The sequence below is a fragment of the Pogona vitticeps genome, chromosome 7, assembly GCF_051106095.1.
Source record: "Pogona vitticeps strain Pit_001003342236 chromosome 7, PviZW2.1, whole genome shotgun sequence".
Classification (NCBI taxonomy): Eukaryota; Metazoa; Chordata; class Lepidosauria; order Squamata; family Agamidae; genus Pogona; species Pogona vitticeps.
Genome location: NC_135789.1, coordinates 30,437,369 through 30,453,415, shown reverse-complemented (window position 1 = coordinate 30,453,415; position 16,047 = coordinate 30,437,369). Strand labels below are relative to the sequence as shown.

At 47.0% G+C, this 16,047-nt stretch overlaps 1 protein-coding gene across 2 annotated transcripts in view; it reads right to left on the bottom strand.

Moving 5' to 3' along the window:
- TBX2 (T-box transcription factor 2) overlaps nt 1-15,468 on the bottom strand; it is a 29,996-nt gene extending 14,528 nt beyond the window's left edge. Inside the window, exons 1-3 of one of the 2 annotated variants that reach the window (XM_020786836.3) lie at nt 13,971-15,468; nt 11,221-11,488; nt 2,941-3,087 (exon numbers count right to left, since the gene is read on the bottom strand). In XM_020786836.3, the coding sequence (XP_020642495.3) occupies nt 2,941-3,087; nt 11,221-11,488; nt 13,971-14,341 (786 nt within the window). In that variant the 5' untranslated portion in view covers nt 14,342-15,468. Of the gene's footprint in view, nt 1-2,940; nt 3,088-11,220; nt 11,489-11,861; nt 12,756-13,970 lie in introns of those variants that run through there. The other variant, XM_020786835.3, reaches the window with a different exon arrangement.
- Nucleotides 15,469-16,047: the final 579 nt, after the last annotated feature.

Sequence of the window (16,047 nt, the reverse complement as noted above, 5' to 3'; positions counted from 1 at the left end):
GAGACTCGCCAGCGGCAGGAAGGAAACCAAGGGACCGCTTGCTAGATTCTTGTGTCTGGCACTGAAAGGTAGACTGCCACTGTACATGAAGGCTCAGGGTCCAGTTCACCCACCCTTCAGTTCCCTGTGGATTTATTTATTTTCCTTTTCAATGCCCTGGAAACCAGAGGCCAAATCAGACACCCCCAACTCCTTAGCAGGACGTTCTGAATGTTACTTCCACTTTGGCTTCTGCTTTTATCCATTGCCCGTTTCCAGACAATCCATTTAAATTATAAGAGAGGAAACGGAGATTTTGTTCTAACGCGCACAACAATTTTGGTACATTTTAATTGGGACGCAATATCTATTAGGTTTGGAGCCAGTTTTCTGAGTTGATATTCCCATAATTGCACCATAAATGATATTTTATTTTCCACACAAAATGTTAAACTCATTATTATTAAACTTTAAAAAGCTCCCAAACAAGGATTCAGTTTGCGCCTTTTTGAAGCGCAGCCCTGTTCTGTCTAGCTAGAACAGAGAGGGCGCTAACAGAATTAGGTATAGATGAATATATATAGCCCTGTCATACAAAGCCATCAAGAGAAGGCATGATTCTCTGGAAAAGACAATAATGCTGGCAAATGTCTAAGGCCGCAGGAAAAGAGGAAGATTAGATACAAGATGGTCCGACTCCTAAACGGAAGCCACATACTTGAGTGTACAAGAGTTGAGGAGGGCTGTTGAGGACAGGGCATTTTGGAGATCTCTTCATTCATAGGATCTCTATAAGTCTTAGGCGAATTGATGGCACGTAACAATAACAACACAACCCTACAGAAATAGGGACACACCGTAGATTCAGTTGTCTAGACTCTGAGCCGTGTCTTCCCAGTTTCTCTGGATCAAACTGGGTAAACATCAATGCAATTTACTTCCAAGTGAGAGCATAAATTAAATATTTCTATTCTAGATGCTAGTCCTCATGTTTTCACACGATGGGGCTTAACTCGGCCCCTGAAGGCTTCAGCCTTTCACCGACTTGGGAGTAAGCCCAATCAGACTGGATGCAATTCCTTTTCATGCAAATACAGACAGATCTGTGCTATAAACAGGGTTTATCTACAAGGCATGTTCTCTTGTGCTGGAGGGCCATCCACGCTGGCGGAAATCTAGTCCTCCAGGGCGCAATAACTAAGGTTGTCTCCTGCCGTTGGGCAGGATTTCACGTTCAAAGCAACCAGAACAACAAAGGAGGGCATCAGGGCTGGGGGAGTGAGGCTTGTTCAGAGCTGGGGTGGCGTGGGGAACCCCAAGATCTGAAGTTTTTGCTTCTATGGCCTAGAGTGCAGAGGAAGGAACCAGACATTAAGTTTTTCTGGACTTGTTTTTCACATCTGAAGACAGTTTGCTTTGCACAACCTAAGAAAGGCAAAAGAAATCCATGTCTACCTACCCAAGGTGTCTCCACTGAAAGATTTTTTTTGTGTTAAAATCGTAATTCGTTAATTAGTTATATCTTTGCCAAAGGGGTTAATGGCACATAGACACTCTCTCGAAGGCTGTTTGGAGATGTATCTGAATAAGATTTCCGCAGCTCAGAAGGAAGCCATCTCTGGAGGTCAGGTGTCAAGATGTTTTTTTTTATTCACACAAACACAGACACACACACACACACAGAGGGGTATTCTCTCCCTCCCCCACTGCACCGCCAGCCGGCTGCCTCCCGGACTAATTGACAGCCGTCCAGAAACATCCTTGTGGGCTTGTTTGCCTCGTAAACTTTATGGCAAAGTTCATAATCGATTAACGATTATTCCGAAGCAGGGCCCACCGCAGAGGGAGCAACCCCAGGCAAAAGACCAAGGGAGCAGTGTGTGTGTGTGTGTGTGTGTGTGTGTGTGTGTGTGTGTGTGTGTGTGTGTGTGTGTGTGTGTGTGTGTGTGTGTGTGTGTGTGTGTGTGTGTGTGTGTGTTTCCCAGGAGCTCCTGACTTCCTCTTGCCCCACCCCAAAGCAGGCTCCCAACGACTTCAGCAAAAATTTCGTCTTGTTTTTCCTTCGAAACCAAATTTCAATCCGACTGATAAAGTCCCCCCCCCCCCCGGTCCCATCTCCAAATCACGAATGAGCTCCAGAAGCAAATCAGCTTCAAAAGGAACCATTTTTTGAGAAGATGAAATTCATAGGCCCGGGGTGAGGCCAGGCAGTCATATTTCCTCACAAGGAAATCCTGCTGGACTCAAGGAATAAACACTTCACCTCCGAATAAATGCAGCTAAAAACAATTGCTAAGTCATTGCCTATTGACTCGGAAGTAAGATCCATATATTAAATTGCCCCTTATTATCTGTCCAGAACTGCACTGCTAAATTCCTTTCCAGTTTTTTTTTAGGGGCGGCAATAGGGTTTTCAACATGTTCCCTTATTCCCCACGCCTTCTTTGCTTCCGGAACTCGGCTCAACTTCTCCCAGGTTTGACAGAGGTTATACACATATATCCCTTTATCCCCCCTTTCTAACTTTCTCTGACCCTTAGGAGAATGAGGAGGACCCTTTGAGAATCTTTCCTGGGCTGTGTGGAGAGCTGTCTAGCCAGAGACAAATAAATAGGAGCCTCATTGGCAAATGGAGCCTACCTAGGCAATAGCAGTCTATATTTGACTACCAGCTGCTGGTGGAAGACTAAGGGGGAAAAATGTCTTTTTGAAATGGTTTGCCCTGCAGCCTGGGCCTGATCCACCATGGATAATCAGGTCCCTGGTGTGCATAGCAGAGATGTTTATTTTGGTTTGTTTTTTCCCCTAGCATAGGTGAAATTTCTGGGAAATCGGTCCACCTCTGGGAGAGATGTTTTTTTTGGCGGGGGGGGGGGAAATGGAAAGTCCTTAAAAATGGAGTAAGACAAGCCCAGATCTCATGACACCCATACAACATCAGGCCTCTCTTTTCCCCTTTACCTTGTCGTTTTGATAAGCAGTCACTGCTATGAAGTCCGTTTCGGGAAACACGTAGGTCCGGAAGGTGCTGTAAGGTAACTTCAGAATGTCATTCGCCCGGACGATGTGGAACCTTGGCTGATACTTGTGCATTGAATTCAGGATGGTCTGTTTTCAGGTGGAGGGATCGAGGGCAGAAGGTGTGGGGGGGGGGAAGAGAGAGAAATATAGTGAAGAGTCATCAGGAAGTAAAGCAAAACGTATTTTCAAATTTCTTAAATAAGAGCCATAAGGACGTAAGCAACAAGACATAAAACAGATATTTCCTTTTGCAAATTTCCTGTTGTTTTTTAAATTAGTAAAGCCTCTTTTGTTAGAGAGGGGGCTAAAAGAAATAATTTCTTCCCCACGCACCCACCCCTTAGCTGATATTTATTTATCCTGGCAATTATTTAGGAAAGAACCAAAGGAAGAACTAGAGAATAAGTCAAGAACTGAGTTTATCATCCCAGATAGTTAGAGATCTTTTCAAAATTGCTCACACATGGCCACATCTTTATATAATCTTAGAACTGGAGAGGTGGAAGGGACCCCTGTAGAAGGCCTGTGATCCTGATATGAGGCCACTCCCACCTCAATACCACCTCCTCGTGAGTAAGACCTGCTGAAACCAGGCTTTTCTACCAAATAAAAGGTGCCCAGCTCTACTGAACAAAGAGCAGTGGATTAAAAATATTATAATCAGAATTTTATTTTGGAATTTAGCCAAGAATGAGGGGGGAACTCTGTGTTTTCCTAAGAGACCATTTAAAACGGACTACTCTTAACTAGATTTGTAGGTGAAACGAAGGGCTTTTTCTTTTTATGTTTTTAACCAGTCTGTTATACATGCTGGATGGATTTCCATGTTTCTTATTTTTAAAAAATGGCCCTTATCTGTGTCACTGAGGTGAGGGGGAAAATGAGGACTGGACAAAATAGAGGTTCCTTGTGAGTAAACCTTCCTCAATTTACAGATTAATCCTAGAGGCATTTATTAGAACCGAAATCCCTCTTGGGCTCAAAGAGGCTTAATCCCAAGGAGGTGTGTACAGGATTTCAGCCTGACAGGGAAGAGATTCAATTGAACTGAATGAGGAGCAGCCATACACGGGATTAATTTAATGCCCTTCTGAGTCGACTTGTATGGATTGTGTGTGCAATTATGAGCAAGATGAAGAGAAAGTTCATTGAACTTAATGAGACCTGAATTAACACAACTTGTTCCCAAAGTTTTTTTTTCCATGGGCATTCATTTGCATTCTAAAAAACTAGTTTGATATAATCTCTGCCTCTCATTTTCTCATATGCTCACACTGAAGGCAAGCATATGATGGGGGAGCAACCTCGCCACTGAATGTGTAGTGTGATAGGGAAGGAAAGCAGGGGTGTTTATTTAGGGCCGACCGCCTAGAATCCATGCAAAGAGTTAATTATCTTTATTTCTTTTCACCCCCCTGTCCTTTCCTCCCTGCAGAAAAATCTTCTGCTCCTATAGAAAGAAGGCCCACACTGAGGAAAATAGAGGAGAGACATCTAGATAATTTTGTAACACGTTTCTATGAAAATTAATGGGAATAACTAGGAAGTAGCTGGAGCCAGCACTCTAGAAATCCACCTTTTAAAAATTTTAATGGGTGAATTTCTAGTGGAGCTCAGTGGGATTTTTAAAAAGTGTACTGTATATCACCTGGCCTGGCTCATATGTCAAAATGTGAGCTATTTAAATAGCAAGTCCATTTTACCAACACTTCCCCCCAGGGCGAATGTCTACTCAGGAGTAAGGTCCATTGCACCCATGGGTGATTGGTTTATGGGTTTGCTTCCTTCTAAGCAAAATTAACTCTATGCATAATTTATCTTGGACGTTATTCAGTTTACTGGGAAGAAGGCAGATGTGGGTTCTGCCTGAACATTTACTCCTGAGTTGCACCCCATTCCCCATAAAGGCTGCAAGTTTAAGGCCTGTGATGGAAGCTTTTATTACTATCATTGCGATTACTAATGACTACTTGTAATTCATACAAAAATATTTTAAACACACGTTTAAGGAGAGCTGGGCCCTACTACACAAATCTGAAATAGTCAATTCTGCCTGGAAAAAAAAATCAAGGATAGCTTTTCACAGAAGTCCCATGCAGTTGACTGCCTAGGCAACCGGGCCTTGATCCTCAATAAGAATCAAGTGGTTTTTTCCCCCCTACTCTCTTGCAAGTTTCTTCACCTAAATAGAGTTTGGGAAGTCAACATGAGACGATTAAAACACACACACCATCCAACATGTTGGATTCGTTTGTAGCGAGAGAAGGGGAGGATCCAACCCAACCTTCCTCAGGGCTTGTAGAGGCAACATACTCACGAGCAAGCACGGGGAGATGCCAGTGTACCTCTCCCCTTTTCAAAGCCACTTGAGCGTTTCCATTGGAAAACACACTTGTTTTAAAACTCGGTGTTCTGAGAGGGATCCCCATTGAACCAAAAGGTGGAGGTCTACCTCTGAGTAAGCGTGGAGGCATTCAGGTGCAAAGGGCGGTGAACAGAATAAATATTGAGGTTTCCAGTCCGAAAGGAAATGCCCCTTAGGTGTGCGATGCACGGAATTAAGCTAATAATCAATAATGATGGTTCAGCGACATTGACCCGTTTCTGATGATTACAGTTACTTTCTTTGGATTTAAAAGGATTAAAATCCGGGAAGGGGAAATGACAAGGAAGAACTGTTGTCTCTTGTATAATTTTGAAGGACTCCAGGTTTAACCTGTTAAACAAATGAAGGCATAATTCTGCTTTTCCATAACGTGCCACTCACGCATAATTATTTGGAAACATCATCTATAATGAAGAGAACAACTTCAGACACATATGGTTACTTAGAAGTAAACCGTATTGACTTCACCTTTGGACCTCTCCTTTTACAATCATCCTACCATCTTTGGTGGTGTTTTTTGTTTGTTTTAACCCAATAGGATTTTCTGTATGAAGAGGGGGGGGGAAAAAAACAGAGGCGCGGGGAAGCTTTTCATAGGCACACCGTTACTCGCGAGGAAGCCACGGTGTTGTTAATGGCACTCTCCCTGACAGCTGCAGGGTTTGGCAACAACAGAAGTAGCCAAAGCCTAAAGACGCGATCCAAACGCTTACTTGCAAGTAAACCCAGCTTAGGTTGACAAAGGACCGCCCGGAAGCAGACCCAGTGACCACAATAGGTCCAAACAGGTGCCTCGCTTTTCCATTGAAATGAATGGGGGTTGCTAGCTGTATTTCGAAGGGAAACCTCCCCCCCCCTGTTTTCCTTTTATTAATTGGGGTAGTAATAGGCTCTTATCGCCGTCTTCTTAGCAGTGAAGGAGTTTTCCTTAGTGATACAGTACCTAGATTCCTCATTCGGTTAAATCGAGATAAAGCCGCATTTAAAGTATCAACCTATAATTGTTTACATCCATGCGTGAATAAATAAGATACCTATATATTTGGGGGGGGGGGAGGAGAGAGAAATCAAATCTGACGTCCGATGTTCAGGATTCACGGGAAAAAATCATTTACTCCAGAGTAGGCCCTAGCGAATGCAATGTGCTTCTGTCTCCACACACGCCCCAGACAGCTTACTGAAACTTGCGACCTTAAATAGCCCGTGTCGCTTACGCCTCGAAGAGTACCCGCATTCACACGTTACACGCAACAAACTTCGGCTGAAAGCTACAGTCGGGCGTATGAAGGCGCACCTCAGGTTTTCTGAGCCTTGGAAATGGATCTGTTTGCAAAGAACGGGACCTGTTTGTCAACAGGTAGCAGGAAAACAATTTTTATCGTAGGCCGTTGACTCCTGGCCCGAGCTTGTGCGGCTTACTTCCAAGTAAACGTGGGGAAGACTACGAGCTGCCCTTCCCGTCTGTTTCCCCCTCCTGTTTGTAAATCCGGAGAACCAAAGTCCAGGGCGTTTCAGCTCGGGAGAAAGGTGGCGACCCACTTCCCTACAAGCCATCTTATCCACGCGCCAGTTAAGCCGGAGACGCCGGAGTTTAAATTGAGGGCGAGGGGCCATCCTGAAGGTACTCCATGCCTGACCTAGAATCCGATCCACACGGGCACTCTATAAAAACCCAGTTGTTATTAAAACGACACCGATATTGAGGCAAAGTCTCCCAGCGAGCGAAAAACGTGCCATGGAGCCGGCTCTTGTTCACGTTTACTCGGAAGTCAGCCCCACCAACTCCAGCAAGAGGTTGGATCGCTTCGTTCAAGGCTGGAAACAAACCTCGTTTCAATCAACGAGACTTACTTCAGAGTAGCCATTGTCTTGTGATTTCCCCACCATCACGACCTCAACGGATGCATGAAGCAAACTGCATTGAATCCCATGGGGGAATTTACTTCTGAGTAATCGTCTAGAGGAACTCACTCTATCCATCCTAACCAGGCCCATTGAAACTGCGTGTAAGGGAATCGGCTTGAACCCCAAGGAATGAACTGGGGGGGGACGGGGATTAAAAAAAAAACACCACATGGTATATGATCTGCTTTATCCAGAGATCCTGTCTGATGTCCACAGGTAAGTGTGGGATCACGTCCTTGCTTGCAAGGAGACCCCTTTATAGTTGGAAATAGATGAGAAAAGGTCACCCAGGATTCAGAACGCTCATGAGCCCAGCCTGCTGAAAAATGGAGTGATGATAATTATCACACACCGCCAGGTTGCAAATTCAAAGGGTGCAACCAGATCGAAGCACCGTTTTCTCGGAGGAAAGCAGCCGCGTGGGGATCGATCCATGGGGATTTTTCTCCTAAAATGGTGCGGAGTATTTTTTTGTTGTTGTTGTTTTGTTTTTGCTTCCCTTTAAACCAAAGAGGTTGATTTAAGAGCGAAAGAACACGCAAGAGGGGCGCTGGCAGTGCAGTCGGACCCTCGGATTTTACACCCGAGTAAAATAATCGGAAGGGAAGTGTACCCCCGTTTTATTGACTTATTTAATCTTATTTATTTATTTATTTTCCCTTGGTGGAATTTCACAGGCCATTGAACGTTTTAACATTCTCGTCCTGGCTGGCGCGGCATCTGCGCCTCTCCACTTCTAAGAGCAGATTTGTCCAGAAACGGTTCAATTTTGGAAACCTCTCCCTTCCTCTTAGGAGAGTCTTTCCAGCCCCACCCTGCACTCCCTCTTTTAAGAAAATACACGTGCGCTGGGCTTGGTTATTTAAGGTCCGTCAGATGCCATCACTGGAACTCACCTCCACCTAAGCACGTTGGAGGGCTTCTGCCTTGCCCCCTCCTCCCCCCCCCGCGCGTTTACTTTCGAGTAAACCCGCCCGGTTTCAGCACGCACAGCCCACTGATTTCGACGGAACGAAGAAACCAAAGAGAGGGGGGTCAGACACGTGTTTACGCGCCTGGCTCGCCCCGAAGTCAAGTTAATAACCAGAGCCGGGGAAGGAGGTTTCATTTATGCTGGATCGGGTCCCTTCGGTCTCTCCACACACCCCCGTTTTGCTAATTTCAAGTTCTAACAACTTCTGCGTCTACTCCGAAGTAAAACCCTTCGGAAATGGGGTGGGGGTGGGAAAAACTTCGTTACAAATGAAATTGAACCGGGTTGCAACAGTAACGGGGAACTGGAAAAAGCGTTTCCCTGAAAACTAGGCGCCTGTGAAATCTTTCTTTCTCATTTGCCTGCTCGCGAGTTGGCCAATCCGCTCGATCTCCTCCTCTCAGGCTACGCCACCTTTTTACCTGGGAGTAAGCCGCACGGAACACAAGGGGACTTCAACTGCCGAATAAAAACCGGGTCCTACTGTCTCGGATTTGCTAAGGTGAGACCAAACCAGGCACCTTCTGGCTCACTTTCATTTTAAGAGACACCTGTAAAGTGAATTATGCCCTTCCCCCCCCTTCCTGCCTCCCACCCCTTCTGTAAAAACCCACACCTTTCCGTAACCTCTTAAATTGGGTTTAAAGAGAGGTCATTCATCACCCAGCGAAAAACCTGAAGATTTATGGAAATTATCCCCATATTTCCCCCCCTTTCCCCTTTTCTTAATGCCTCTGCCCCAGTGAAAAGATCTTAATCAATTAATTCTCCCTTCCCAATTATATTAAACATATCGGCCTTTGCCCCAACCTGGTCTAAACCTGTGGTCCTTTTCTGGACACTGCTGGGAAAAAAAACCCATTTTGAACAAAAAAAAAAACCTTTTTGATACCACCTTATCCAGATTTGCACGACCTGCACTTCTTAGTGATTTGCACAATACACCGTGCAAGCCTGTGAACCTCTTTATGCAGAAGTAAAACTTACTTTCCGTGGAAATTACTCGTAGGAAAGCACGCTGTGAGTTGTAACCTCAATTCAAAATAAAACATCAGTTTATCTTTCATTTCTCACTCATCCCCACCCATTTCATATGGACAAGAACCCAGTGTTAGGAGTGGAAACAGGTTTACTTTCGAGATCTTTTTTAAAATATTTTTTTATTTCCTGGGGAGGGGGTAGTCGTGTCAATCCTATTGAAATCAAACAAAGACTCCTGTCCCACCTTATAGATTTATCTATATGTATTAAGTGGGTTCCAGTCTAGAAAGCAAATGCATTTAGAAATTGTTTCATTTTTTAAGGAGTTAGTTAGAAGACTCCTTACTTGGGGGTGGGGGGGTGGGACTAATTCTACATTTCCACCCCAGAGCCATTCCTGGATCGCAGAACTGAGTGCAGAATTTTCAAAAGAACACCACATTTATTTCGGAATGAATTCGTCGGCACCTTCTCTCTCAAAATAGAGAGAAACAGAGACAAATCGAAATAAAAATAGAGGCAAAGCAAAGGAAACTTGTAGAAACCTGCTTCTTCAATTTATGGGGTAGCGCAAAGGGGTTGTGAATGCCCCCCCCATGTTGTTTTTTGCTAGAGGGTTTTTGGGGTAACTGGGTTTTTGTTTCTTGCTGTTTTGCACCCTTTTAAGGTAAAAAAGTTTAGCTAGGTATACTTTGGGGGAAGAAAATTATTCCCTATGAATCCTCTTTGGGTAACTGCAAACACACACAAATACCCCTCCCCCCCACACACTTGTAGGTTTCTAAGCATGGAAACCCGAATCCTTAAATCGTAAGGGCTGCTGTGCCCAGCAGGCTTACTCAGGAGTCAGTCCTGAGGGTGTCGAGGTGTGGTGGATTCTAGGGTCCCCCCTCTCCCTCCCCATTCTCATGTGCACTCTAAAACGTTAGTGGGCACACAAAAAACCCCATATATTTATTCCTCTGAACGCTGGCCCTAGATTTTGCTGTTGTAACCGTTATCAGACTGGCTTGATCTTCAGGACACCTTGGGCCTCTTGTTCAGAGAAGGGTGGCAGCTTTCACTGGATTTCCAAATGCCCCCCCCCAAAAAAACACCCCAACCCAAAAAGGAAAACATCAATAGAATTTAATTCACTTCCTTAGCACTTGTTACAGCGGTAGGTCCCTTAACACAGGCTTGGGGCATATAGGATGCCACTGAATTATAGGATATTTAGTCCACGGTAGACTAAATATCCTATAATTCAGGCTTTTGTTCTTCCTTCCCTCCCCCTCCCCACCAGCTTACCACAAAACAGGGTGAGCGAGTGTGACTCTGAATTTTAAAGCAGTGATAGGAAAAGAGAAGGCATAAGGATTCATTGATTCCTGATCATACACTATTGGGCGGAAAAAAAAAACCCCAGCAGATTTATTTCAAAGGGATAAAGTTGTTACCCCTTTGCTTTTCCCTCGAGGTGACAAGGTGTCAGTCATCCACGGGACCGATCCGTTCGCACGGTCTCTCCCTACACGGAGTTGTCCCTTTGCAGACACGCCGCTACCAGTGGTCCTAACCCTGTTCCGTTGCGAACACTGGCTTGAAGGGCAGGGGAGGGAGAAGTAGAGACGACAGCCGGGGCCTGCCCGTGTTTACTCCATTTACTCATTAAGTAAAAGGCCTCCAGATTTTGGAACGGGGACTGAACGCCTCGATTCAGACCATCTGACCTCGCTGGGCTGTATGTAAAGCCGGCCTGCCCGCCTGCGCTCCGTTTCCCAGTGGAGAGATTATCTGAAGATAGAGACACGTGTCCATTGTGTGACAGGAGTGGGGGGGGGTGTCGGGTCCCTAGGGCAAAGGGACCCGGATCGCAGCCTGCCAGTCTCCCGGAAATAAATAAATAAATAAATAAAATCCCCTTTCTCCCTTGTTTTGACTCAGGAAAGCAAAGGGGAGGAACGAAAAGAGAGAGGAAAATTAAAATACTTACAAAGCCATGTTTATCCGATATGTTGTTGGTGAGCTTGAGTTTGTGGAAAGCTACAGGTTTGGCCATCCACTGTTCTCCTGTGGCCGGGCTATCCGGGTGGATGTACATGCGTTTGGGCATCTCCGGGTCCGCCTTCCCGGCCACCATCCAGCGAGAATTGTGGAATTTGTAGCGACAGTCATCGGCGGCCACAATGTCCATTAATAAAATATACTTGGCTTTCTTATCCAGGCCGCTCACTCGCACTTTAAAGGGTGGAAACATGCGCCTAAAGGGAAGGAGAGAACGGTGTGGGGGAAACAGTCCGGATTTTAAAGCAAGCTCATTTCCACCCCTCCTTTAAAAACATAATAATATTAATTCCACTCTAAGAAAGAAGGGAAGCAAACCTCAAACCCACAAGGGGGGTTGTCTGTTTAAATTCAAGGCAAAACCAGCAACCCCAGAACTGTCCATTAAAATTTTCAGATCTGTATATTTTTTTTGTGCCTCCAAACTAGTCCACTACAGTGGACTAGCTGGGTGTTCATAAAAAGCTTCCCCCTGAAGCTTCAATCTCCCCCCCTTTTTAAAAAAAGGAGCTGAAAAAGACAGGTTGGGGTGTGTGGGGGGGGGAAGGTACAGAGTTTGGTGTGGCTTACTTCTGCGTAAACCCACTGAGTCGCAAGAATCTGACGTTACGTTCTGCCAAAAAAAAAAGAATAGGATCTCAGCTGATCCTAAAACACACACAATCTTAGGGGAAATCTACCCCCACTGCACATCCGGGGAATGACTTTGACCCATCACAGATCCGGGATCACAGGGGATCTGTAGACCAGACTGCATTGAGCCTTAACGAAGTTGCGAGTAAACCCAGTTTTTGAGGGGACAGCTCTTCTGTTTAGGCCTTAGGGGAAAAAATTAAAAGCGGCTAGGGTTTAATCATCAACCTTTCGCTTATTTATTTATTTATTTATTTAAAGGAACATATACCTCCCTTCCTGTGAAACAGGAGCAAACTTGAAACTTTGTTTTGCAGCAGGATATACTTTTGAAAGGGGGGTGGCGGAACACCCTAAAAATGAACGGTTCTTTTCCCATGCAAATACCCAGCTCCTATGTACAGGGTTGACTGCTTTAGAAACAGGTTTTTACTCTGTGGTTCAGTCACATCCCATTCTATGGGATTTCCTATGAAGTGCTTGGGCCGAACGCCGGCTGGCCCGCCGTGTACAAGTTGGAATTCTATTTTAGGAACTGATTAACCAAAACAAAGATGAAAAGGGGGGGGGGAGGAAAAAAAGATATAGATAAAAGAGGTTCCTGCTTAGAGATTTAAAAACCCAGGTTCAAAAGGAAGTTATAATCTGGATAGAGCATATAGAGGTCTAGTGACCCAGTTACATGTCTGCAGGGTGTTTTTTTAAAATGTTGTTTAATTCTACAGCTACCAGGGGTGCCCTGTCGAATTCAAAAACACCAACCAAAGCCCCAGCCGGCCCTCTTCTTTTCTTTCAGGAGGGCAAATTTGGCTCGACCCTAGCCAGGAAAAAAAAGAAGAAGCAAAGAGCAAATTCCAAAATAGTAAAGACACCCCTTTGCAGGGGGGGGGGGAAGAGGAGAGAAATGGATGAAACCTGTCTTAAGTATAAAAGAGTTTTTTTTCCCCCACTGATTCTATCTGGAGAAAGACACCAGGGGAGCAGAAGCCATAGATCTCTCGCCTCTCACAAAAATCAGATGGAAAAAATATAGTAATTTAACAGACACCCCCCTCAATTCCATTAGGTTTTTGAGATCCCACTGCAGGTTATAGAAGGGAACCTGGTCAGAATTATTTCCAGAAACTGCACTCACGAGTAACACTCTGGAGAGGGGACAATGAGGACAGAAGCTGCCTCTCCTAAGTTCTTCTGTGGCCTTCCCTTCATTTGATCCCTGATTTTACTCTGAAAGGTTTCCAGGGGCGCTTGCTCGCTGGTCAGCGTGCCTCGGATCGGACGGGTCGTCCTGCTCTTTGGCTTTATGGCATTTAAAGTCTAGGGATCCGAGTTGTTCTACAGGGGTACCAAAAACCTATATTATTTCCTTGACGAAATCAGCCTATTTTGGAGAAAAGGACAAGGATCTGAAGGTATCAGCCAGATACCAAAAGGGATTAAAAAAAAAAAATAACAACACCCCAGAACAATTAAACACTTTGTAAACAAAATGTAATTTAAGATTATGGGGCTCAAATTATGAAATAATAATAATAATTTAAAAGAAAACTTTTTAAGTGCCTGGAAGTGTCCTTAAAATATGTTTTCTCTCTAACCCCAACAGAGAGATTCCTGTCCGTGTGGAAAATTCACAACCACCGGTCTTCCTAAATCCCATTTAAAGAAAACCCTCTCCGGATTTTGGCAGGCCTTTTATGTACTTATTTTGGGAGAAAAGTGGCCCAACCATACCACAGAGGAGCAACCCTTTAGAAAGAAACTCCATTTGGTTTCAGGGAGATCCACTGGCAGTAGAGTAGCTCAGATGCTCTGGGGTGGAAAATATGTATTGTGAATATATTTTAAAATATATATATTAAAAATTGAATGGGGCTAAAGAAAGAGCTTGATTTTCTGCAACCTCTTTAGAAATCAAGCTGATTCACGAGTTACTTCTTGTTGCTGCTAACTGCTGCTACTTTTATACAAAGGGGGGAAATGCTATTATTATTATCATCACTGTTATTGCTACCGCAGGCGGAACGGAGAGCAGCCGGTTCTCCTTACCTTCCCGATTTGGTGATCACCATTTCCGTGCCCAGTTTGTGAAACTGATCCCAGAGATCCTTGGCTTCCAGGGTCACTTTGGGGTCGTCTTCGACCTCTTCCTCGGGCTCCAGGCTTTTGAGCGACCTCAGATGAGCGGCTTGGTGGTGGTGCCCGAGCGCCGAGACGTGCAAGCCGGCCTCGGCGGCGGCGGCTCCGGCCAGGCTGGGATCCGGCAGTGGTTTGGTGAGGGCGGCCGGAGGCAAAGCCAGAGCCGGGAAGAAAGAAGGCTGGGCGGCCGCTAAGAAAGCAGACATGGGGAAATCGGACGGCCTGGGCGCGTGGAACGGGTGGTAAGCCATCGCAGTCCCCGGAAAAGCTGGGTCTCGCATCAGGACATCCACGGTTCCCGGAGAAAAAAAGGCGATCCCTCCAGCGAGGGAGGGGTTGGGGAGCCGGCGAAGGGCGGGAGGCGAAAGAGGAGGAGGAGGAGGAGGAAGAAGAAGGAGAGAGGCGACGGTCTGCTGCTCGCTGGACTTGTCAATTGCAATGTTCCCCCCCCCCGCCCACAAGCCCAGCGCGGATTCACTCACACGCCTCTCCCTGCGAGTTCAGGCGAAAGGCTGGTCAATTTCAATTCTGCTTTCTGGGGATTTTGTGTCTCTGTGCGCGCGCGTAAGGGTCTCGCTTCCTTGCTGGGTTTCCTTCCCGCGGACTGGTTAGTCCATTTCCACCCTGTTTTTTTCTTCTGGGGTGCCGCGATCAGGGGAGATTCCTCCCCCCCCCCAACGAGAGGGGAGACAAGGAAGGAGGATGTCGCCCCCCCTCTTCTCCCCCAGGCACCGGAGATCAATGAAACGGTCGGAGGGAACCTGGGTTTTCTTCTGGAGGTCGCCGAGGCGCCGGTGAGTCCTGCCGGGTTTTCTTGCGAACGGGAAGCCAAAAGGGGGTCTGGGCTGCTCTTCAGCCCCAGATCTGGAGGGGGGGGCAGGCGGGCGGGCGGAAGAAAAACGCAACCCCGAGAAATCCCCTCGCCGGCGTGAATTCGGAACGCCTCCGAAGAAAGCGACGCCGTGTAAACGCGCCGCTCAAGACGATCTGCTCAGCGCCGAGAAGGGGGGGGAGTCCAGGGGGAGCCTCGGGTGCCCCCCAACCTGCAGGCTTGAAAGAAAACTCCTGGCCTCCCCCTCCGAGCGAGGAACGGGAGGGGGGGAGGAAACACCCCCGCAGGCTCGATCCTGAGCGAGAGAGGGAGGGAGAAAGCCAACGCCGGTTGTCCTCGCCTCGGCGCACGACTTTTCCCCCCCGTTTCCGACGGGGCAGCCGGCCCAGCCTCGCCTTCCCTGCGTCGCTCGCTCGCCAAGCCCAAACCGAAACCAAACCTCGGCGCTTTGGGGTGGCTGGGCGGGGAGGGGGGGGAAGAGAGAGTCAAGGATCAAGCACCTCCGGATTTGGACCGACGCCGCCAGCCGAGCCGGGAGCCCGAGGCTTCATCGCTTCCCAGGCGGAGGGGAAAGAGAGCGAGAGGCAGGACGGGTTTCGATCTGGGTGAGGTGTGTGTGTGCGCGTGTGCGTGTGAAAAGGGGGACCTATATCTCGCCCGGCTCTGCGCCCTCGCTGACGCCTCCACCTCTTCGCTCTCTCCTCCTTTCTCCCTCCTCTCCTCCAGCCTTCCTCTCCTCCTCTCGCTCGCTGGCTCAACCCCCCCCCACACCACTCCGATCCCCTCCGCGGGCGCGCGCGCGCCACCGCGCGTTCCCACCTCTCTGTCTCTCTCCCCCCCCCCACTCCGCCCTAATGAGCCAAGCCCATCTGATTGTGGATTTTACGCCCGTGCAGACCAATTGTGGCGGCCGAGAGGCGTGGTTTTTGACAGGTCCGGCCAAAATCGGGGAGGGAGGGAGGGAGGGAGGGGAGGGAAGGAAGGAAGGAAGGAAGGGAAAAGGGGAGGGAGGAGAAGGAGGAGAAAGAGAAGAAGAAAAGGTGTTGGAAAGATCGCCAGTAAGAAAACATGTCAACAGAATAAAATATTAACCAATGAAAGAGGCAAGGCCTCCAGAGCCCTCTCTCTCTCTCTCTCTCTCTCTCTCCTCGTGGC